Source organism: Dipodomys spectabilis, unplaced genomic scaffold, assembly GCF_019054845.1.
Source record: "Dipodomys spectabilis isolate Male_0828 unplaced genomic scaffold, ASM1905484v1 ptg000140l, whole genome shotgun sequence".
NCBI classification, from domain to species: Eukaryota; Metazoa; Chordata; class Mammalia; order Rodentia; family Heteromyidae; genus Dipodomys; species Dipodomys spectabilis.
This window is the reverse complement of record NW_024870817.1, coordinates 23,610,001-23,635,493: the sequence shown is the minus strand read 5'-3', so window position 1 is coordinate 23,635,493 and position 25,493 is coordinate 23,610,001. Positions and strand designations below refer to the sequence as shown.

Here is a 25,493-nt window from a genome sequence, read left to right as displayed (position 1 = left end):
GATGATTCTTAAATTATTATAAAGTTAATATATGAGAGACCACAAAGACACACCCCAAATCCTGTATCCATTTCAAAAGCTCAGAGCAGACTGGTCTTCCATTTTATCTTATCACATACACAAAACTATGGTTTACTACCTGCCCACAATAGCCTGTGAAACCAAGTGTCCCCATCCTCAGTGTGGAAGAGTCCCACTTAGCGTCTGGGGCACTAACATTGACTGGTACTGAAACTCACCCTTGACAATTCCACCCAATTACAACCTCATCTCAACAAAGAAATAAAAAAAACTCCACCTTGGTGGGGGGAGGGGGGAAGGAGATGGGAAGGGATGGGAAGGGGAAACAAAGGAGGAGGCAACAATGCTTGATAAGAAATGTACTCTTTATCTTGCCCATGTAATTGTAACCCCTCTGTATGGTATTTTCACAATAAAAAAATAAAAAAAAAAAACCAACTGAAGTATAGGAGATTGAAATCTCAACAACTACTGGACCCAGAAGCATAATTATGAATCCTTGAATAAACAAAACAGCATGTCTCCCTCAAAAGCCAATAATGCCACAGTAAAGGACTTAAGTGAGAGTAAAGAAGAAAATAGTTCAAACAACAAGCTCAATAAACCAATGGTGAGACTGGTTAATGAAATGAGGAAAAAGATATTTAAAAAATTGGATGAATGAAATTCAAACAAGACAATACATATAGCTGAATGAGCTAAAGGATGCAATGCAGGATATGAAGAATTTTAAAAAGATATCAGTCTTCTTGTATCATCACATTTTCTTAGGTCAGTCATTGGGTTAAAAATCCAACTCTTGGGCCGGGCGCTGGTGGCTCACGCCTGTAATCCTAGCTACTCAGGAGGCTGAGATCTGAGGATCGCAGTTCAAAGCGAGCCTGGGCAGGAGAGACCGTGAGACTCCTATCTCCAATAAACCACCAGGAAACTGGAAATGGCGCTGTAGCTCAAGTGGTAGAGCGCTCGCCTTGAGCTGAAGAGCTGAGGGACAGTTCCCAGGCTCAGAGTTCAAGCCCCACGACCTACCAAAAAAAAAAATCCAACTCTTCCCTAATATGACTTCTCCTTTATTTCTGCAAGGACCATATTTCCAAATTCAGTTCCATTTGAGAAAGTTCTGGGTGTTAGGTCTTCAACATATCTTTTTGGGTCACATAACTCAACCCATAATGGTTCTAAATATTTTATAAGTACCCAAGTTAACTTCTTGAGGACTCTATTGTGTGCTCCTGGTACATATCATCTGCATCTCATGAAAATGATGCCTCTTTCCCAGTATTTACTTCTCATTTATTGCTCTTAATGTGAATCTCATTGGCTAGCACATTATTATACCCAATCAACAAGTATTTATGATCTTAAATTTTGAATCTGATTACTATCAGAGTAGAAACTATTTGCAATTCTTATGCAAACCACGTGTTTTGGTTTTGTGGGGATATTTTTGCTTATTAATTTCAAAGAGCTTCGTGCATTAAGTCTTAACCTTTATGGCCTATTGAAAATATTTTACACTCAAAACTTTTAAAGGACCTTGTCAACTACCCAGTAGCTAACATAAAGCATAAAAGCTACAGAGCTACTGTACTATAATGACACCTTTCTGTGCAAGTCAGTAAACAATTAGCATACTGTAAGAATAGGAAGACCAATAGTGGAGTACAATGCAGATTTTCATGAAGCACTCTTGAAAATTTCAAGTACGCTAATAATTTGTTTCACAGTATACTATTTATAATGCCAGTTTCTTCTCAGCTATAACACTCAAAGGAGCTTCAAGAACTAAATGATTTGATTAACCCTTTGAATGCTTCAGCTCTTCTCATATGCATACTAAGTTTCCACTGACATTTAAATTTCCTCATCAAAAAAGCAATTAATCTGTCCTTGGTTTATCTAAATGACCAAATAAGATTTATAGAATACGTCCTTATAAATTTGATCGAATTTTACAAAAGCCAAGTCATGTAATGAAGTTTGCAAAGTGATTTAGACAAGTTTGACTGATCTATTTAGTAAGATACTCAGTGCACAAGCACAGGAGTAAAAACATTTAAAAATACTATACTTTTGAATGTTGCTGACCAGAGTTGAGAAATGTTAAATGAATATTATGATTTATGTTTTAAACCACTCAAAATAAGCACATGCTTACTTTGGCAGTGTATATTCCTCCTCCCTATAAATTCTATTCCTTCCCAAGGAACTCCTTACATGGTATATGATAGAATAAAGAACGCTTAGTTCTATTTTATTTTTTGGTCAGTTGTGGGGCTTGAATCTGGGCCTGGACACTGTCTCTAAGCTCTTCAGCTCAAGGCTAGTATGCTACTGCTTGAGCTACAATGCTACTTCCTGCTTTTTCTGCTTATGTGGTGCTAAGCAATTGAACCCAGGGCTTCATGCATGCAAGGCAAGCACTCTACCACTGAGCCACATTCCCAGTTAATTGGAGACAAAAGTATCACAGACTTTTCTGCGCAGGCTGGCTTTGAGCCACGATCCTCAGATCTCAACTTCCTGGGTAGCTAGTATTATAGGTGTGAGCCACTGGCACCCAGCTTGGTTCTAGTTCCTGGACTGTGTAAAAATATACTTCAGTACTGGAGTCTGAACTCATGTCTTGTGTTTGCTAAATGGGTGCTCGTTCACTTGAGCCATGCCCCTAACCATAGTTCTTGGGATATTAATACTCAGAACAAAATAATGCTGAATTTGTTAGTTTTGAATTAATTTTAATTTGAAGATTGCACTTCCAGAATCAACAAAAAGCCATACTGAAGGTGTTACTCAAGTGGCAGAGTGCTAGTCAAGCAAGAGCAAACACAAGGCTCCGAGTTCAAACCCTGGTACTGATCAAAGAAAGTTTCATTTTTTTAAAAAGACACTTCTATTTTCTAATATTGAGCTTTAGTACTTAGTACTAATCTTTACACTGAGACTATAGGGTTTTTCTTTTTGGTTCCAGTCATGGAGCTTGAACTAAGGGACTGGGCACTATTTCTGAGATTTTTTTATTCAAAGCTAGCACTCTACCATTTGAGGCACAGGTCCCATTTCTGGCTTTTTGGTTGTTAACTAGAGATGAGAGTCTCACATATTTTCCTGCTTGGGCTGGCTTTGAACTGAGATCCTCAGATCTCAGCCTCCTGAATAGGTAAAATTAAAGGCATGAACCACTAGCACATGGCTCTATTTATAGTTTTCACTTTCTCAATTCTTCCTCTCTCTACCACAAATATTTTTAACATGGCATGTAGTAAGTTATTATCCTTGAAGTAATTTGGTTATTTGTAATTAAGATTTCATTTCAGTAGGATCTGAATAGAAAGGATACAGTAGTTATTACCCACTGACACCCAGCAAGCTACTACTACTTTTAAAATATAATTCAATTATTAACTGTTTATTTGACTCTTACTTGAAGACCCAATAGTTGGCATTTCCTGTATAAATTTACCTTCTGGAAAAGTTTTCTCATCAGGCTTTATTAATGGACATGTTACACTTCCATTGTGAGAGAATATTCAAGGGCTTACTACCCACTAAGAGTTCTCTTATTCTTATTGGGGAACTGAATTCTACTAATAATATTGTTTAAAATTTAGGTATTTTTTAAATAAAAAAAAATCCTATTTCTAATTCAACTCATGCTCATGAAGCAAAATATTTAATTATCAGATAAACACTATCAGATTTTATTTGCCAAAATGTTTAATGTTTGATAAAAGGTTAATTAAAATTTTGCAAAATATGAAATAATCAGTTTTATTAGATGAAATCATTACTAACATTAAAATACGCAAAAAAGATACAAGTTAAAATATCACAATCTCATACAATTAAACATACAGCAGTGTTTAAAAACAATGAATTGTAGAATGGACCCCAAGATTTAATGCAAACACACTGTACACACAAGTTTCAGGCTTCTAACTTCACTGAATCCAGTACAGAGCGTGCTTCTTTATATTCCTCAGCTTCTTCCAAGTCTTTCTCACTTTCCTAAAAAAGGAATATAATAACACAATTATGTCTACCGTTCTCAAATTTCAGTCCTTCAATATTTACTAAAATACTACAAACCATTTAAGGTAAATAACTAAAGAATTGAAAGAAAGCATTTCAAACTTCTTGTAAATATGCCACATTCATTCCTTCTTTACAGGAAAAGGAAGGCACCAGATGAGGTTTGGTTTCTCTAAATATTCTCATAATCTGATATAAGTTAATAACATAGCTGTCTAAAGGTATTGGTGTTAACTCAATAAAAATCAAAATTTTTTTTGGGTCAGTCATGGGGCTTGAACTCTGGGCTTGGGTGCTGTCCTGAGCTCTTCAGCTCAAGGTTAGTGCTCTACCAACTTGAGCTACAGTGCTACTTCTGGTTTTCTGGTGGTTAGTTGGAGATAAGAGTCTCACGGACTTTCTTGCCGGGATCCTCATCTGCCACCAGTGCCCAGCTAACCAAAGAAATTTTTAAAGAAAATTTCAATTCTTTGTCAACTTCATCATACAAGATATTTTTATTATGATAGATTAAAAATCAAAGTGTAAGATTTGCTAATGTTTTACTATTATTATATGCTCCAAAATAATTATTCAACTACTTGTAACATCAAAGATGGCTATTAGTACCACATTAGAGTTAAATACAACCTTGGAATTGGAATTAGAAAAACAAATTTTCTCTTTGTTAAACAAATCCTTTGTTAACACTAAAGGAATCAAACTACTAACACCTTTTATTCTTTGATATTTAAAGACTGAGGTGTTCATTGTTGTTGATGGTCATAGGGTTGAACTCAGGGTATGGGCGCTGTCCCTGAGCTCTTTTGCAAAAGGCTAATGCTCTATGAATTTGAGTTATATCTCCACTTCCAGTTTTCTGGTGGCTAATTGGAGATAAAAATCTCGTGGAGGAACTGGGAAGGTGGCTCAGTGGTAGAGTGCTTGCCTTGCATGCATGAGGCCCTAGTTCGATTCCTCAGCACCACAATAGCAGAAAAAACAGGAAGTGGTGCTGTGGCTCAAGTAGTAGAGCACTAGTCTTAAGCTGAAGAGCTGAGGGACAGCGCCCAGGCTCACAGTTCAGGCCCCATGACCAACCAAAAAAAAAAAAAATCATGGACTTTCCTGCCCAGGCTGGCTTTGAACTGTGATCCTCAGTTCTTAGCCTCCTGAGTAGTTAGGGTTACAGGTGTGAGCCAGCAGTGCCCAGTCTAAGGGTTTTTATTTTTATTTTTGGCCAGTCCTAGGGCCTAATCACTGTTCCTGAGCTTCTTTTGCTTAAGGCTAGCACTCTACCATTTGAGCCACATCACCACTTTGGGCCTTTTCTGTTTATATGGTATTGAGGAATTGAACCCAGGGCTTCATGCATACTAGGCAAGCATTCTACAACTAAGCCACATTCCCAACCCAGCCTAAGTTTTTTTTCAATGAGATTGACAGGAAATTGAAACATTTGATAATAGTAAAAGACAAAAAAATCATCCAAATTATTATGCACAGGAAATTGTATTTTTAAAGAAAGTATTGTAGGACAATAGAAGATGGAGGTGGTTACAAAGAAGAGAGAAAAAGATAATATGTATATTTAATATAGACACTTAAAGTAAGCCTAGTGTTACTGATAAGCTTATGTGTTGAATCCTAGCTACTTAGGAGACAAAGACTTAGAAGATTAAGTTTGAAGCTAACAGATAGCTGTCCATCTCCAAAGCCAAACAGAAAAGTGTCCATCTCCAATTAACCAGCAAAATGTTGGACTAGAGGTATGCACATGATCAAGTATGAAAGCTATAGCAAGCAAGTCATGCAATGATATGAAGCTCTGGGTTCAAGCACAAGTACTGGCAGGTGTGTGTGTGTGTGTGTCTGTTCATGCACACACACACACAAACTTAAAGCAGAAGAACTGACACTTCGTTGAACTCAGGATATAGGAAAGAATTTCTTAAACCTGCACATTATACCTTAAAAGTGCCTTTATTTTGTCAGTAAATACAAGCTTATTGAGACTAGAGATGGTTGAATAAATCCTCACATGAAAATATATTACCCCAAAGACATTATTTTGTCAAGTAATATGTACTTTTCTCCCCCCAGCCACCAGGATTTATGAGAGAAAAAAATGCATTTAAAATGGTAGGAATACAAATGCTGTTTCTGTATAGTATTTTAACACTGATTATATTTATCCTACTTCATTTATCCTCTAAAAGCCACAGCTTCTTTTGTGGCTGTTAAGAACAAACAATCCTGCCTTAAGAGTTATTTATTTATAAAGTTCTATGCCAAAATTATTGTAAAAGATAAACATTTTCCCCTACAGATTTAGTCTCAATTATGATGAAAAATAAAATCTCATTCTCTTTCACAGTACATATCATAATGAAAAGTACTTATAGAAGGGAACCAAATAGCTGCAAGATTAGCTCATAAGACACAAACAACATATAATAAGGAAATGTAAGAATTCGATCATCAAATACCAACAATAGCTTGTATATAATATTGTGCTTTTTTTCTAACTATTAATACAACCACCTCCAAGGTCATGAGGGGATTACAATTCTCAAGGCTAGGGCTCTACCACTTGAGCCACAGAGTCACTCCCATCTTTCAAATGAGGACCCAAATTAATTCAAACATTTGGCCTTTTTAAATTTCAAAGTATCAAAAAAGCTTTATGCATAAACCAAGTAATTTGATACTGCCTGACCATATCAGTACTATACATACTTATCTTAATTCAAATACTGAACTAATAAAGTTTAAATAAAAATATTATCATCTTTAATGGAGTCAAAATTCAAACAATAGAAAACCCATTAATTCTTTATTTTTATTATTTTTTTTTTTAAAAATGTTGTACAGAGGGGTTACAGTTACATGAGTAGGGTAATCAGTACATTTCATAGTGAGCATTGTTACCTCCTCCTTTGTTTTCCCCTTATCATCACTTCCCTCCCCACCTCCCCAAATCCTCCCACGCCCCCCCCCCACCCTGACAATGTAAAGTTCATTTCCAATATAGTGTCCTGTACATCTCATCACAATGGGTCAGCCTGCATCCTCATTTAAGCGTTCTGCAGTATCTCTTCCCCTCCCCAAATTACAAAAAAATATATATATACAAGGTGCAGAGCACCAGCATCAAATCCAGTAAAACAGAGTTTATACCATGGGGGAAGAACATACAATAGAAAACAAAAGAATCACATAGTGTATTGTAAGTACATTAAAAACACTAGCAAGAAAAAGAAAAAATATGCTGGCGTATAGGACCAGTGAATTAAATTTTCTCCAATTAGTTACCAGTGTTTATAATATTTAAGGTATCAGCCCTCCATGTAGTAAACTGAAAAGAATTTTAAATACAAGACAGAAGCCAGGCACCAGTGGCTCACACCTCTAATCTGAGGAATGTGGTTCAAAGCCAGCTCAGGGAGGAAAGTTTGTGAGACTCATCTCTAATAAACCACCAGAAAACTGGAAGTAGTGCTGTGGCTCGAGTGGTAGAGCACCCGCCTTGAGCTGAATGAAAAGCTCAGCGACAGTACCCGGGCTCAGAGTTCAAGCTTCATAACTGACCCCCCCCCCCCCCAAAAAAAAAACCCAAACAAAAAAACAAAAAAACCGAGACAGAGAAGTGTTTACTTACTAGTATCTGCTGAAGATCGGTATATGCAGCTTCTAACCTGCGTTGGCAATCTGGGATCATCATCCGAGACTCTTGAAGGATTTCTGCCTATAATGAGATCTCTGTGAGATATGCAGACATAATAGAACTTACATGTTCTGTGAGATATGTAGACATGATAGAACTTAGCTCAGACCCTAGCAAATATGATTAAGAGGAAACATGAAAAAAAGGATTGGCAAGTGCCTCAATATTTTAATTTAAACTGTTCATGAGAAGTTAGGTTATCATACTATGAAGTCAACAAAGTATAAGCTCTAAACCTGTATTAAAGTTTTTTTTTTTTAAGTTTTGTTCTTAGTAATCATCTCATGGTAAGTGAAAACTAACTGGAAAAGCTTTTTTTTTTTACAGAACATTTATTTTAAAAGGCTATTTAAAATAAACTATTTTCCCTGCTGTTACAAAGCACCTTTATCCAAAATGGGATCAGCTGGTTATATAAATATCTCCTGCATCTTTTCAGTAATAAAGAAAAACAGTGTTCAGATAATATCACAAGGAGATAATTACTGCATGAAAAAAGTTATTGAGTTATTGATCACATCATGTGCACACTGCAGGGGGTTCTCACTGACAGGCAGAGGTAAAGAAAAATGAAAAGCCAAGACCAGCAGGTTCGTATTTTTGATGCTTATCATGCATAAAAAGTTATTACTTATCCATGTGCTTCATTTTAGGAGAGAGATTATTCTCCCCATGCAGTTTGCGCCAAATTACTAACGTGGCACCCTTTGAATGTGAACTTCTTGCTATTTCTCCTGAAGACAAACTACAGAATTAAACATAGGCATATTTATTACCAGCAATTTTTTTTGTGTCTTAAAGTCTACCATTCAAAGCTGGTCTATAATACAACAAGTTATAAAAGAAAAAAAAAACAAATCAATAACTGGAAAATCTAATCAATACAGTTAGTGTCTGATGTCGGACCTAAAATATGACTTTTTTTTAAAGTAGCAAGAAGCTTTATTTCCTTAAACTTATTTAATCAAGTAACTAAAGAGAAATGGGTATAAAACTTGGACCATAACTAAGACTATCTAGCTCAAATAAAAGAAAGGAAAAGGCATCATTTGGTACCAATAATGCTGTAATATAATAAAACCTTACAAAGTCCTGGCATCTTTACCCTTTCTCTGTCAGTTCTGTCAAAGCTCACAATATAGACAAAAGTGATAATACACGAGGATTGTCCTTTATCCACATCAGTTTGCTCAGGTGGAAAGTACTAGATTAGTCAACTTGTAATCTTTAAGATGGACTGAAACTTCAAACAGAGGATCATGACTTCATTTGCAGATTAAATAAACATTTAATTGATGACACTAAATTATTTTTACATACCTGTTGAATTATTTTTACGTATCTTTTTGAATATGTGTGAAAAATAAGTGAGTGACAGCAACATTTCAGGTTTTCTCACCTATGGAATTTTTTAGAATAGCTTATAGATGAAATGAATAAAAGAATAAGGTAAAAATATACACTTACCCAAATTTTTAAAGTTTTATTGTTGGTGAAACAAACTTTAAGTATTATCCAAAATAACTTCTATTCATTATTTTTCTATTATTACATAGTAAAATATTCAATTAGTATATGAAAATATAAGGGGCAAGAGTTCAGTCTCCTATAGTACACCTAATTTATTCAAGAAATTTACATTCATCTCTTCATATCTAAGGATTTATACCTGCAGATTCAACTAACAGTGGGCTGAACATTTTTTTTTTTTTATTTTTTTTGGGTCGGTCGTGGGGCTTGAACTCTGGGCCTGGGCACTGTCCCTCAGCTCTTCAGCTCAAGGCGAGCGCTCTACCACTTGAGCTACAGCGCCACTTCCGGTTTTCTGGTGGTTTATTGGAGATAGGAGTCTCAAGGTCTCTCCTGCCCGGGCTGGCTTTGAACCACGACCCTCAGATCTCAGCCTCCTGAGTAGCTAGGATTACAGGCGTGAGCCACCAGCGCCCGAATTGGGCTGAACAATTTAAAGTGAAAAGCATCTATATTGTATCTGCACAGAATTTTTTGTCATTATTTCTTAAACACAGTATAACAACTACTTACAAGCATCTACATTCTGTTAGGTATTGTAAAAAATCTATAGATGATTTAAAATAAGCAGGAAGATGTGTAGATTGATTTATATATATATATATATTTGTATACAAATATTATGTCACTGTATGTTAAAGCCCTGAATATCAAGTCCTCGAGCCAATCCCTTATAGATATCAAGGGATGACTGCATATCTAAAGGATGCCCACACAGGGAACACAAAAGATTAAAAAAAAAAAAATACACCATCTGCCATTGCTTCAAGAAGACCATGACAAAGAAAGCCATAGGAACAAAAGCATTTGGATACCATTAACCACATTAATCACATCCCCATCAAAGCTACAAATCATATTTTACCTTAGAGACTTTGTCTTCAAAATGATAAGCAAAAAGCAGTGCTAGAGGTGAGGCTCAAGTGGTAGAGCAGCAAGTAAGTCAGTCAAGTTCAAACCTCAGTACTCTATTCCCAAAAGGATAGTATATATGATTATTATACTGTGAAGATCCCTCAAAAATACTTGAACTTAACTATGTGAATATTATTCTTTCAATATATCTTTCCTGGAAGAGAGATTAAATTATTCATGAGAAGTCTTAAGTAAAATCAAGAACTTGATCATTAACCAGGGGCTGGTTATAATTTCCATAAACTCTATGTTAATAATCCATAGACATTCTAACACTGGACAGCTGCTACCTCTTAAACCATGGTAATAGTATTAGTTTGCTAGACTGAGATCTAGAGTTATCCACAGATTACTAGAATAATGGCTAAGACTTTTTGTTTTATATGGTGGTAGAGTGTTAATGTGCTCACATGTCAAGAAATCTATTTGACTTGTGTTTTATGGTTGGCTGAATCCAATGGGTCAACTGTCTTAATGTAAATGGTACAACTATACCAGTTAGAAGATGGATTATGGTTGAGTCTAACCAATTAACAATCTAGCTATAAGAAATTTACTTCAAACATAATGAAACAGATGTGAAAGAATGAGAAAAGATATATATCATGAAAACATTGAAAATATTTTAAAAAGCCCCACTGGCTATTTTAATATTGGATAAATTAGAGCAAAATATAATTCGTAAAAAATAAGCAAAATTTAAAAATGTAAGTTAGTAACCAAGTGATGTTATAAGGATCACTTGATCAAGATAATATAGTAATCTGATATGTGTATGCACTAAACAATGGAGTTTCAAAATGTCTAAAACAAAAGCTTGACAAAACTAATGAAGAAGCAGACAAATCCATATAAATTTATATATAGTCGAAGAATTCAATATTCCATTTTTAGCAATTGATAAGAATATTAGACAAAAATCAACGTTTTTTGGATACCACCACAAACCAACAAGCTCTAAGTGACATTTACAAAATTCTAAGAAAGCAAAAATATATATGACTCTAAATACTTATGAAATACCTATAGGTAAAAAAACCATGAAAAACCTCAATAAATTTAAAAGAACTGATCATAACAGATTATAATGGAAAGACAAGACAGAAAAACTTCCAATTATTCATTCATCAAGACATTTCTAAGTAACTCAGGGGGCCAATAAGCAAGTCTTCTCTATATTTGTAACACAAAAAGATAAGACATGTGAGGATTGTGGTTCAAAGCCAGCTCAGTAAGGCAAATTTGAGAGAATCTTATGTTTAATAAACTAGCAAAAAGGAAGAATTGGAGAAAAAGCTCAAGTGATAGAGCACCAACTGAGTGAAAAAGCCACACCGAAGCACTAGCCCCCGTGTCTGAACCCTAGTACAAGCATAACAAAAAGATAGAAAAGCAAAATATACTCAAAACAAGCAGAGGAATTAAATAATAACAGTATAAAGTACAATTCAATAAAATTACTAATAGGAAAACTAGTGAGAAAACTTAATGGAATAAAATGAAACAAAAAATTGATACTTTATCTTACTAAAGTAAGGTGGCACAAATCACCAAAAATAGTACCAAAATGGAGGTCCTACAGCCACTACCAGGGAAAAAAAATACTAGGAATAATTACTTTTCATAACGCTCATAAATAACTTAGAACCAATAAACTAACTCCTCAAAAATTTGTAAACCACCAAAACTCAAAACAAATACCCTAAATAGCCTTTAATCCTTAAGGATATTGAAAATGTATTCTGAAACAGCCTGGAGAAAAAAAATTCTCTCAGTCCAGATAGTTTCCTTAGATAACTCTCAGCCCAGATAATTTCACTAGATAATTCTACCAAATACATAAAGAATTCACATGAATTCATGCAAATTCTTCAAGGAAACCAAGAGAGAAATAACACTTTCCAACTAATTAAATGAGACCAGTATTTATCTAACACCCAATCAGATAGACAATATTAAAACAAAAACTTCCCAAAATAAAACAACAAAAAACTAGGTGAAACTGCACATGCCTGGAATTGAGGCACTCAGGAAAGAGACAAGAGTATTAGAAGTTCAAGGCTAGCCACTGTTACATAGGATACCTTGTTGCAAACAAAATGAAAACCACTATTTCTCACATATGTAGTGATGAAAACTCAACAAAATGTTGGCAATGTATCTATCAATATATAAAAATAGTCAAATTCTATGATCAAATGAAACATTCCAGGTATTCAAGACACAATGCATATCATCAGCAATATTAACAAGTCAAAGAACAAAACTCAAATAATCAAATAATACAGAAAAATAGGAGTTGACAAAAATCAACCAACCAGGATAGGAATGTGGCTTAGTAGTAGAGTGCTTGCCTAGCACGCATGAAGCCCTCAGTACATAAACAGAAAAAGCCACAAGTGGCACTGAGACTCAAGTGATAAAGTGCTAACCTTGAAGCTCAGAGACAAGCACAGTGCTTAGGCCCTGAGTTCAAGATCTAGGACTGGGAAGAAAAAAAAAAATCAACCAACCATTCATGGCAAAGCACTCAGCCAAGCAGGAACTTCTTTAACCAGAAAAAGCCCATAAACAGAAATGGACAGCTAAAAAAGTCTGAATGCTTTCTGCAGAAGATTGAGAACAATGTAAGGATGTCTATTCTCACTATTTTTTTTTTGGTTCCGGTCGTGGGGCCTGAACTCTGGGCCTGGGTGCTGTCCCTCAGCTCTTCAGCTCAAGGCGAGTGCTGTACCACTTGAGCCACAGCGCCACTTCCGGCCTTTTTTTTTCTGCTTATGTGGTGCTGAGGAATCCAACCCAGAGCCTCATGTATGCAAGGCAAGAGCTCTACCACTGAGCCACTTCCCAGCCCCCACTATTTTTTTTTTTTATAGGGCTTGAACTCAGGGCCTGGGCACTGTCCCTGAGCTTTTTTGCTCAGTCCTAGTGTTCTACCACTGAGCCACAGCTCCACTTCCAGTTTTGGAGTGGTTAACTGGACGTAAAGTGTCTCACAGACTTTCCTGCCCAAGCTGGCTTTGAACCACAATCTTCAGATCTTAGCCTGAGTGGCTAGGATTATAGGCGTGAGCTACCAGCACCTGGCTATTCTCACTATTCTTATTCAGTATAGTATTGTAAGTGTAGCCAGCAGTCGGTTAATAAAATAGAAGATACACAGATTGGAAATGAAGATGGGGGGAAAAAAAAAAGATGAAATTTTATTTGTTAGTACTGGGGCTCTCGCTTGGCTTTTTCACTCTACCACTGATCCTTAACTCCAACTTCTGGCTTTTTGTCTGCCTGGGCTGATTCTAAATCTTGATCCTCAGTTGTCAACCTCCTAATTAGCTAAGATTATAGGCATGAGCTGCCAGCAATTGGTGAAAAAAAGATTAAAAAAAAATTAAGTATGTGGGGCTGGGAAGGTGGCTCAGTGGTAGAATGCTTGCCTCGCATGCATGAGGCTCTGGTTTCAATTCCTAAGCACCACATGAACAGAAAATGCTGGAAGTGGCACTGTGGCTCAAGTAGTGGAGCGCTAACCTTGGGCTCAAGAGCTGAGGCACAGCATCCAGACCCAAAGTTCAAGCCCCACGACTGACCAAAAAAAAAAAAAAAAAAAGTATGTGTGTGTGTTTTTAAAAAAGATTAAAGAATAATGGTGGCGGGGAGGGGGGAGGCTGGGAAGGGAGGTGAAGGGTAAACAAAGGAGGAGGCTGCAATGCTTGGTAAGAAATGTATGCATTATTCTGCCCATGTAATTGTAACCCCTCTGTACAGTATGTTCTCAAATAAAATAAAATTAAAAAAAAAAAAAGAATTAAGTGATAATTCCACTTGTACCTTATATTATTTTCAACCTAAAATACAATAAAAATTTTCACATTTTGAGCAAAAAAAACAAAACAAAAAAAAAAAAGAATAATGGTGGCAAAACAGGAAGAAAACCCGGAGTCTGCTTCTATCAATGTTTCTGTCCCAATAAAAGAATGCTTCCATAACAAAGTGATTACTTGTTTCAAATGCAGAAGTATGTAAGGTAAGTACAGAGGAATGATGACAGCAACACTGACAGTTATGACCAGGGCTAAGGCACACAATCCTTCTTCTGGAAAGGAAGGAGTACATTTTGTGGCAGAAATATGAGTTTCCTGACAGCCCCCATTTTTTCCAGGAATTATGAAGCAACTGTCAGCTAAGAGTGAACATTCAATAATGCTATGATGGAAAACAGAAAGTGTTACAGAAGCATAATTTAGTGTAGAGATGGGTAGTGTAGGTGGTCTATAGAATAAACAGGTTCTTCAAGAACAGAGAAAGGAGTTGGATGAACATACCAGGTATGCATAAAACTTCAGGACAAAGAAGGGCAAATACAGAAAATAAAAAGGCAAAGACAAAAATGTCCAGGTAGAAATTTTTAGGAGATGCTCTGAGAGACAGAGGAGATACCCAAATCAAAAACTTTGTGTACAATGCTAAGGGAAAAAAATGTATGGATGCACAATATATATTTTATTTTGGTAATCTTCACATTGGTTTGGAGAAATTATTTCTTGTTAAATGTATAAGTATACTTACTGTATGGTTTAACTCATTTTTAAACATAAAGAGTTGGAAAAGCAATATAGAGCCAGAATATGCTCAACTTCCTGCTATGTCACATAAATGCCTTAGTTGCAGCTTTCTTAGCTTACATGGGAGGTATAGAGAAGTAATAGTACCATGTCACGTCTTTATGAAGACTACATAGCTGTTACTATTAAGGTAAACTTTTACCTGTTTCTTAATGGCATAATTTTCACCATCTTCAGCTTTCATTTTTTCAATCTTTTCTTCTTGCTGTTTTGCTTCTTTTTCATACATTACTTTTTCTTTGACCAATCTATAAATAAGCCAAAAATTGTTTTAGAGAATTAGCTTTTCTCTAAAGGATATGTCACAAGAAACTACAAAAATGTAAAATACAGGTAAAGTACTCAAATTGAAAGATTAGATGTGGAGGGAGAGGGGAAAACACTTTAGCCATAGATTCAACTATGCTCTTAAGTCTTGTGAGGGAAACAAGTACAATCTATGGATGCATAGTTTTAATTTTAAAGTCAAAATTGCTTATCATTATATTATTTACACCAAGAAACAACATTCAAAATTACTTAGTGACATTTCTATTATTTTTTTATTGATTATTTTTTCCCAAACTCTATATACATGTACTTCAAAGACTATCACCTGTAACAGCTTAGCCTATACTAGGGACAAATGTCAGTATTATGCTAAGTCCAAAGAAAGGTTATTTTCAACAAAATGTGTTTAACAATTTATATATATAATTTAATGTATGCCAGACTTTCCTTATACAACCAAGTAGGATAATTTCAAGATGGTTCTCTTACAGACAAATAGTACAAGTAAGCCAAAATTTCCTGGCAAGAAAAAGTATTCATGATCAGGGCTGGGAAGTTGGCTCAGTGGTAGAGTGCTTGCCTTGTGTGCATGAGGCCCTGGGTTCAATTCCTCAGCACAACATAAGCAGAAAAAAAAAAGACGGGAAGTGGCGCTGTGGTGGTAGGGTGCTAGCCTTGAGAGCTGAAGAGCTTGAGGGACAGTACCTAGGCCCAGAGTTCAGCCCCCACGACCAACCAAAAAAAAAAAAAAAAAGTATTCATTATAAAGAAGTTTTTTGATAATAAGGAATTAATCATACAGGAACTGGCATCTCAAGTGGTAGAGCACCAGTCTTGAAACAAAAAAGCCCAGGGAGAGCTTGGGCCTGAATTCCATCCCTACTATGAAAAACAAAAAATAGGAATAAGTACAATACAAAGCTCTATTGACTATCCCTTAGGCAATCAGAATCACAATAGCTCAGTCTACCTTAATTATGGTTAATCAAACTGTGTGCCCATGCGCGTGCATTAGTGTATGCATACATGCCCGCACCTGTCCTGGGGCTTGAACTCAGCCTGGGGCTGTCCCTGAGCTTTTTTGTTCAAGGTTATTACAACTTGAGGAACAGTTCTCCTTCTGGCTTTTTGGTGGTTAACTGAGATTAAGAGTCTCACAGATTTTTCTGCTCAGGCTGGTTTGCACTGAGATCCTCAGATCTCAGTTTCCCGAATAGCTAGATTATAGATGCCTGCCTATTTATCAAAGTTTTAATTAAAAAAAAGTATAGTCCATAAAAATCCTAAAGAAAAAATGGAAAGCTTTCTGACTCAATACATATGAAAAAAAAAGCTTTCTCTATTTGACTTGTTTACTTTTAGACCCATCCCATGCTGAGATATGACTTAAGAAACCCTATTTATAATGAAGTAACATTTGTGTAATAGTTTGCAATGACGGTATTTTTAAAAGCATATTTCAAAAATGCAATTGAGTTTTATATTTTAATTTATATTTAAATTTCATATTATTTGGACTGCATATAAATTTACAAATCTTTTAAGCATGTAAAAGCAAAACAAGAATGAAAACTCCAAAATGCTTGGCACAGCACCTGGAAGGATTTTAAATCAAGATTTAAATTACCATATACTAAATACTAAAATGTTCTAGTTTGGAACTTTACAGTATTCAAGTGGCTCACCTTCATGATCTTGTATTATTTCTATAGATGGAAGGAAATATAACAAACCATTAACAGTACATATAAAAAAATGTTGTGTGACCCTCATACACTCCTACCTGAAATATCTCCAGTGAAAAACACCAAAGTACACAGGCTCCACACAGTGATTCATACCTCAACAGAGGTTCACAGCCTGAGGCCAGCCCTAGGCAAAAAACCCTAAAAGAGGGCTAGGAAGGTGGCTCAATGGTAGAGCACTTGCCTTGCATACATGAGGCCCTGGGTTTGATTCCTCAGCACCACATAAGCAGAAAAAAAAAGGCCGGAAGTGGCGCTGTGGCTCAAGTGGTACAGCACTCGCCTTGAGCTGAAGAGCTGAGGGACAGCGCCTAGGCCCAGAGTTCAGGCCCCACAACCGGACCCCAAAAAACAAGAAGCAAAAACAAACAAACAAAAAAACCTAAAAGACCCTACCTGAAAAATAAGGAAAGCAATCAAGCATGAGGCCAAGTTCAAACTCTAGTAATCCCAACCCCCAAATGAAAAGTACAAAGTATAAAACAGAGTATAAGTTCCATGCTGTCAAAATACAAACAAAAAGGATGCTAAAGAAACAAGTAACGAAAGAACATGTGGAACTGTCATTTAGGGAAAGGGAGATGAGTTAGAGTGGGGAAATCTTTATTTTGTATTCAATAAAGTATAAGATTTCCCCCTATGTAAAAATATTGTTTTCATTTAAAAGGGGGATACTAAGATTAACCAGCACAGTGGCTCATACTTGTAATCCTAGAATCCTAGTTACTCCAGCGGTGGAGGTTAGAAAGACTGCAGTTTAAGATCAATCCAGGCAAAAGTTTGAGACCCTCTCTGAACCAATACCTGAACCAATAAAACTTAGGCACAGTAGAAGTATAAATAGGAGAATTACGGTCTAGACTGGTCAGTGGAAGTACAAACAGGAGAATTACAGTCTAGACTGGCCAAATATGAAAGACCTTATCTGAAAAACAAAAAAGTAAAGGGGGCTAGAGGTATAGCTTAAATGGTAGACCACCTGCCTAGCAAGGATAAAGTCCAGAGGTCCAACCCCATTATTGCTGAGCCAGAGCCAGACACCTTAATTTTAATTTAGAAGTTTGCCATATACCCACCCGTCCTCCTTGGAAATTTGTTACTAATTTCCTGGAATAGATATTCAAATTGGTCAGGTATTAGTGGATTACTTTTGTAATCCTTGCCACTCAGGAGGCTAAGATCCAAGATTGAGGTTTGAGGAGAGTAGAAAAGTTCAACAGTCTCCAGCTAAATTATTGCCAGTAAAAAGCAGGACTGGAGGTATAGTTCAAGTAATAGCCAGCCTACCAAGCATAAGGCCTTGATTATCCTAGTACTGCACATCCCCGCCTGCTAAAAAAAAAAAAAAAAAGATTCAAATTGAAAGATACAGAATAGGTATAGTTCTCTAAAGACTAATCTGCTGTTTTGTAAGATTTAAAGGTGATGAAAATGTTTATATTTTTAAATGGTTAAGGGTTACTGAGGCCTGATGTGGAAGACTTTCACTTAACTTTAACCACTACTTAACTGTGTTAGCATTTTCTATACTACACTGAGGCTGGTTTACCTGCTAAATCTGCAGTTGCTTGAAGGCAGGATTAGGTAATATTCATATTGTATTCTTCACATTTCACATATTGTAGGTACTCGCTGTAAGTTGAATGAATTAAAAAGTGAATCTTTAGACTTTCTAGTCTTTTAATATTTTCAGATTAAAGAGCTATATAAAACAATTCTGTTGTGAAATAAGTGATTTTCAGTAACTGAGAAGAATAATGTGATTTTTGAGGAAGTATACAATAGAGAGTGTACGCCTAGTCCCAGGTCCATAGATATTTGCACTAATGATCCTAATCATCCTATTCCATTGTGCTTCTCTATGAAAAATAGCAGCAATGGCTCCAGCAAAACTAAAGATACTGTCTAACTACATGTCACATTTAGCAAATAATGGTACTGAATATTTACATGGTTACTGAAATATCAAAAGTTTTTGTTTAAAAAGGTCCTATTTTGCCAGGCACTAAAGGCTCATGTCTGGAATCCTAGCTACTTAAGAGAATGAGACCTGAAGATCGCTGTTTGAAGCCAGCCCAGGCCAGAAAGTCCATGGTACTCATTTCCAATTAACCACCCAGAAAACCAGAAGTGGCGCTATAGCTCAAAGGGGTAGAGAGCCTAGCCTTGAGCAAAAGAGCTCAGGTACAGAGCCCAGGCCCTGAGTTCAAGCCCTATGACCAGAAAAAAAAAAAAAAAAAGAAGTCATATTTTGCCAGGCGCTGTAATCCTAGCTACTCAGGAAGCTGAGATCTGAGGACTGCTGTTCAAAGCTATCCCAGGCAGGAAAGTTCCTGAGACTCTTACCTCCAATAAACTACTCAGAAAAAGCCAGAAGTAGTGTTGTGGCTCAAGTGGTAGAATACTAGTCTTTGAGGAAAAGAAGCTCAGGGACAGCACCAGGCTCCGAGTTCAAGTCCCAGGATCAGTTTAAAAAAAAAAAAAAAAAAAAAAAGAAAGGAAGAAAAATGGAAAAAGTTCCAGTCAAGCAGCAAAAATCAACGCATGGACAACACATTATACAATGCTGGAATTACAGTTGCTGCAACAAATTTCATAGTACTGACATGACATCTTATTAAGTATTATCATAGTGAACACTTAGATCGTTCTCATAGTTATAACACTGTGATGAATACCTTTACTTATAAATTTGGGGGCTATGTGCTATGCTTTATATTGGATATGATCCTCAAAGGCTAATGTATTCAATGCTTGGTTGCCAACTGAAAGGGTTTGGAAAGTGATTGGATCACGAAGAGTTCTTACTTCATTACAGGTTAAACCACTGATGGATTCATAATTTGTTGGGATTTTCAAATTATGGGAAGTAGGAGATATGATACCTGGTTAGAAGAAGTAGGCCACTAGGGGTGTATCTTTGAATGTATACATTGTTCTTGGTTCCTACCCATTCCTCTGCTTCCTGGACACTCTAGATGTCCTCCCATCATACTCTTCTGTCATATGCTCTACACCTCACCCAGGCCAAAAAAACACAGAGCCAGATGGCTATGAACTGAAATCTCTAAATCTATTATCCAAAAGAAATCCTTCCTCCTTTGTTATATCATATGCTTGAGGCAACAAACCAACAAAAACATGTAATAAACTACATATAGTCTGTGGTTTTCCTTGGCTGGAAATAGTTCTTTGTCTTTCTACTTAAGTGATAAGCTACTTTTGTCATTTGTTATTAATAAAAAAGAAAATACAAATATTAAAGCAATCTTGTTTCAGTCCATGATTTGATAAAACATTTTAAATAACAAGCTGAATTTCACCATTTAAAAAGCTTACACTGGGGTTGAGAAGGTGGCACTTGCCTTGCATGCATGAGGCCCTGGGTTCGATTCCTCAGCACCACATACACAAAAAGAAAAAAGCCAGAAGTGGCGCTGTGGCTCAAGTGGTAGAGCACTAGCCTTGAGCTGAAGAGCTGAGGGACAGCACCTAGGCCCAGAGTTCAGGCCCCACCGACTGGACCCCCTCCCCCTCGCCAAAAAAAGCTTACACTATAAAGAAAAATAAGGAAAATGAAACAGTAAAAGACAAATTGGGGAATGGTTCATTATATGAACAATAAGAGTTGTACAGAAAAATAAAAAGCATATTTCTTTTCTTTTTTTTTGGTCAGTCATGGTGCTTGAACTCTGGGCCTGGGTGCTGTCCCTGAGCTCAAGGTAAGCACTCTACTACTTAAGCCACAGAGCCACCTCCGGTTTTCAAGTAGTTAATTTGAATTAAGAGTCTCATGGACTTTCCTGCTCTGGCTGGCTTTGAAGTGATCCTCAGTTCTCTGCCTCCTGAGTAGCTAGGATTACAGGCATGAGCCACCAGCACCTGGCTAAAAGCATATTTTTTAAAGAATAATATTTCCCAGAGCTAGAGAAAGGCCTACCAATCTTAACTGAAAGGGCATCCTAAGTACCAAAAGGCCGAGTTAAAATACAAATCTCTATCTATGTACATTAAGAATTTTCAGAGCTCTAAGAAAATTAAAGCTTTTCAAAAGAGAAAAAATAGGACACCTATAAAAGAATCATTATATTTCATATTAACACTAGACATCAAAAGATGATGAAACAATAATTCAAAGTTCTGAGAGAAAATTATTTATAATCTGAATTTATAACTATAATAAATGGTGAGGGGAAAATTCATTAATTCATTAGCATTTATTGAGGGGATACTATGTGCCAGATATAACTATATATCAAGGATATAGAGGTGAAAAAACCACAAATATTTGCCCCACAGCACTTTTTAGCGGAGAAATAAGACAAATAAGCAAATATATAGCATAGTAGATTGTAGTAAGTGCTAGAGAAAAAGCAGTGACGGAAGACTAGCAATACAGGGTAATTTAAAACAAGGTAATCAGGAAAGAACTCTTTAAAGAAATGATATGCAAGACTTGAGACAGTAAGTCACAAAGGCAACTGATGAAAGTACAGGATAAGGAAACATTTTATTTAGCTATATAGAAATTCTATATACAGTGTCTACTTTCTGAAAAGTTTACTTAAGAATTATGCTAACCATCTGAAAAGCAAGAAAAGAAACCATGAAACCAAGAAGCTATGGTCAACATTACATACATTTTAATAAATGGGTGGGATGGGGGAATCCTAAAATTTAAACTGTTCTGTAGGTCTGGAAGATAATCAAGTCTAAATGAGAATATTGGTGTGGGTTCATATGAGAACATGTTTAAAGTAGATTCTAAGAATAGAGACCATGAACTAGCTGGAAGATAACTAAGTGGTCAGGTGTTTCCTCAATTATAAAAGGAAAAACAACAAGAAAACCCCATGAGTCCTCCTCAATGTCTATGGTTGCAGTTTAAATCAACTGATGAAGAAAACTGTCCATTTAACTAAGACTTATAAAGATAATCTCCTTTGAATGACAAAATACAGAGAGATGTAATTCTATGTATTATATGCCATATTTAAAGTTATATAATTATAATCTTTTTATTTTCAACGTTTAGAACAGACTTACAAGCAAACCTTTCCTCGTTAGAAATACTTGTTTTTTAAAGGCTAAGGAATATCTATTATTTTTCTACCTGTTCATGTTGTGCCAGGTACTAATGGCTCATGCCTCTAATTCTAGGTACTCAAGAAGCTTATATGTGAGGATCACAGTTCAAAGCCAGTGTGGCAGAAAAGTCCATTAGACTCTTACCTACAATTAACCACCAAAAAACTAGAAATGGAGCTGTGGCTCAGGTGGCAGAACACAGTCTTGAGCAAAAGAGCCGAAGGACAGTGCCTAGGTTCTGAATTCAAGCCCTATGACTGATGGATAGACAGACAGACAGACACAGACACAGACACAGACACAGACACAGACACACACACACACACACACACACACACACACACACACAGTCAAACATACAATCCTAGCTACCTGGAAGGCTAAGATTAGGAGGACAGCTGTTCTAGTTAAGTAGAAAAGTCCACTAGATTCAACAGAAGTATACTGGTCCATGAAACTCTTATCTCCAATTAACTACCAAAAAAAGCTGGAAGTGGAACTGTGGCTCAAGTGGTAGAATGCTAGGCTTGAGTGAAAAAGCTAAGGGACAGTCCCAAGCTCTGAGTTTAAATCCCAGTACTGTTGCTCAGCAACAAAGTAACTGTCTACCAAGTGGAAGCCCTGGATTCAAACCACCCCTGACAAAGGAAGGATGAGGGAGGAGGAATAACATCTAAGTAGGTGGTGACCAAGTTACTTGTGATCTGCTATGAAACATCTACCATTTTGTCAAACTTTTACTACCAGTTTATTAAATTCCCTGAATTGAAACTTGTTATTTGAAACTCCTACTATAATTTCACTTATTCTGACAAAGCTCTTTTCTACTGATATTGCTGATAACAAGCTCTCCTGTCTCTAAGAACTTTTTGAGATTTTATTTTGTGAGAGATGAACCTAATATGAACAAATTTCTTGATTCTAATTCTTGTCTCTTGTTATGATTCTCTACAGCATTTTTAAAGAGTGCTTGGAACAAAACAGAACAAACAGAAGATCTATCAAAAGCTTTAGAAATAAAATCTAAACTACTACATCCCATAAAACAGACTAAAAAGTAATGTTGCAAATGAAAATTAGGATGATAGAGAGGAACACTAGTGAAAAAAGCTAAGTTAAATATATGCCTTCTGAGGTTTTATCATTTCTAATGATCACAACTAAATTTGTTCTTCTAAAACCTGAAGCTGTTTGGTGAGGTTCAATAGTTGCAAAACTCAAAAGAGGTAGTTATGGTATTAGTATCCTACAATATGTCATGAAATAAATATGGAAAAAACTTGAATCATTCAAGATATATTAAAATTAATGTGATAAAGAAAAAGTACCCAAGCTTAGGCTTGTATTCCCAGAACTTGGGAGGCTGAGACAGGAGTGACAATTTGTGGACAGCTTTGCCTACAGAGATTGTTTTAAACAGGAAGAAAGAGACAAGAGCAAAGAAAAAGGAAGTGAAGGAGGGAAGGAGGAACAGTTAACATGTAGTGATCTCTTCTGAGCTAAGTATGTTAGATGTACTAAAACAACAAAAACCAAACTTAAAGAGTACATAAATAGTAATACATTGGAATAAGTATATCTGCACTAGTACTGCTTATTTCGCAAATTGTTATATATTTATATATCTATATCTTAATCTTAGACTCACAAGGGATTGAAGGCAACACATGTAAGAACATGGTGGCAAAAATATCCAAGATAATTATTCCATTCTGTGAAATAGCTGTTTGCCTGAAACATTCAAGCAGATGACAATACTATACTAATACAAACTATCCTAATTCAAATCAGCAAACTCAAAATAACATTCGAGCCATGTGACTTAATTGATTGTCTCAATTCATAGATAATGAGTTAACATCAACTAAGATGCCTAAATTTTGTCCAGTTAGTTACAAAATAAGCCCAATTTACTCAGAGTACAACAATTATTTTTCAGTCTGGCTTTCTCAATTAACCAGTACATTGTTTTAAAAATGGCACATTGTGTAAAAAACCAGAACCATACCCAGGATTACCTTCAGCATTTGTTCCATGAGCACTATGAGTTAGCATATAAAACACAGAAAACTACTTTTTATCACAGAAACAAGAAATATATGTATGTATACATACATACATATATATATATATATATATATATATATATATATATTTCATGTTTTTTCTAGCACTTTAAGAACAGAATTTTTTGCAAGTTTTTCTCTCATAGCCTTCTTTCCTGGACTGTTTCATGAGTGATTTGGTAGAATCTTTAAGGACCCAGATTATGTGGATAAACAATATGACTACATATGGAGGCAAAGTGATGCCACATTTTCCTTTCTCTAATCAACTTTAATAATTCAAGCAAAATCAGTACATTTGGAGTTGAGGCAAGACACAATAACTAGAATTACAGCATGGTAACTTGTATGTACCTATAGGGGGAAAATCTATACTGACTATGCAAATATTATCAAACTGCTATTGTTCACATGTGAAAACAGTTGTTTTATGAAAGAAAATAAGTACTTGTCTGGTAGACATTATTAGTTGTGAAAAATAAAGGTTCCTATGGACGAATAAAGCCTGGGAATACTGAGTCTAGACCTCACAAAGATTCACACAATGAAAGCACGTAACATCAAAATTTAACTCAGCTGCTCTCAAAATTATTTGAGCACAGAACACTTCTGGTATGGTCTTACTAAGATGTACGGAAGCTGATTCTATGAATACCAACTTAGAATCCCAAAGAGATAATACTAACAATTCTGACTCTAGTAACTAATACATTTTTATTTATAAATTTCTATAGTGTAATTTAGTACAAAAATACTGTATTCCAAAAGTATAATTTGAAGATGATAAAAGAAAATATTTAGCTTGAAAAATTACGTAGTAACATGAGTGCAGCTGACAAATTTTTAAAAATCGAACTCAACTTTCTCCGAGTACAAGCTTATTTCTTTATTTTGAAGATGTTTATTTAAATGGTAATAAATACCTCCTTGTTCTTAGGCCACAAAACTATAAAGGAACACAATTTTTAAAGGTAATTTAGAGATACAACAGCTTCAACAGAAAAATGTTATCCAAATAAGCATTTCAGAAGCCAAGACCTTGCCTAGAGTTTATGAACAAATACATAAGACTTTTCATCTATAGATGTCTAAATGTTCACTTAAAAACCCACTAATCTAAATGTCCAAAAATCACACAAGGAATACAGTATTAGTATTTTTATTATGATAAAATAATCTAAACATCTGGCTTCAGTATTGCAAACTTTTAATTTCCCAAACATCAGATTTAACTGAGAAAGTAGTAGGGTACTTTTTCCTTGTAAGTATTAATTCCAATAGAAGGAAAATTACGAATGGCTTTTACATAAACACATGTGGCCTATTTTATGAAATTTTATTCTCCAGACAAGTACAAGGTCCTTTAGCTAGTGTGGCTGGTGCAACTTAAACCACTCATCAATTTTATATGTTATAATAAGGAAATACTCAAGGGACTACAGCTCATACACATATTTAAATTCCATACAGAGATGTGAAATTTAAGAACTAGACAATA

General features: G+C 35.7%; 1 protein-coding gene across 1 annotated transcript in view; it reads right to left on the bottom strand.

Annotated features, from left to right (window-relative positions):
- Window positions 1-3,776: 3,776 nt before the first annotated feature.
- Window positions 3,777-25,493, bottom strand: part of Tbca (tubulin folding cofactor A) — a 52,592-nt gene continuing 30,875 nt past the window's right edge. Inside the window, exons 2-4 of the mRNA XM_042690859.1 lie at window positions 14,969-15,074; window positions 7,694-7,780; window positions 3,777-4,029 (exon numbers count right to left, since the gene is read on the bottom strand). Coding sequence (XP_042546793.1) covers window positions 3,949-4,029; window positions 7,694-7,780; window positions 14,969-15,074 — 274 coding nt within the window. The 3' untranslated portion in view covers window positions 3,777-3,948. The remainder of the gene's footprint in view (window positions 4,030-7,693; window positions 7,781-14,968; window positions 15,075-25,493) is intronic.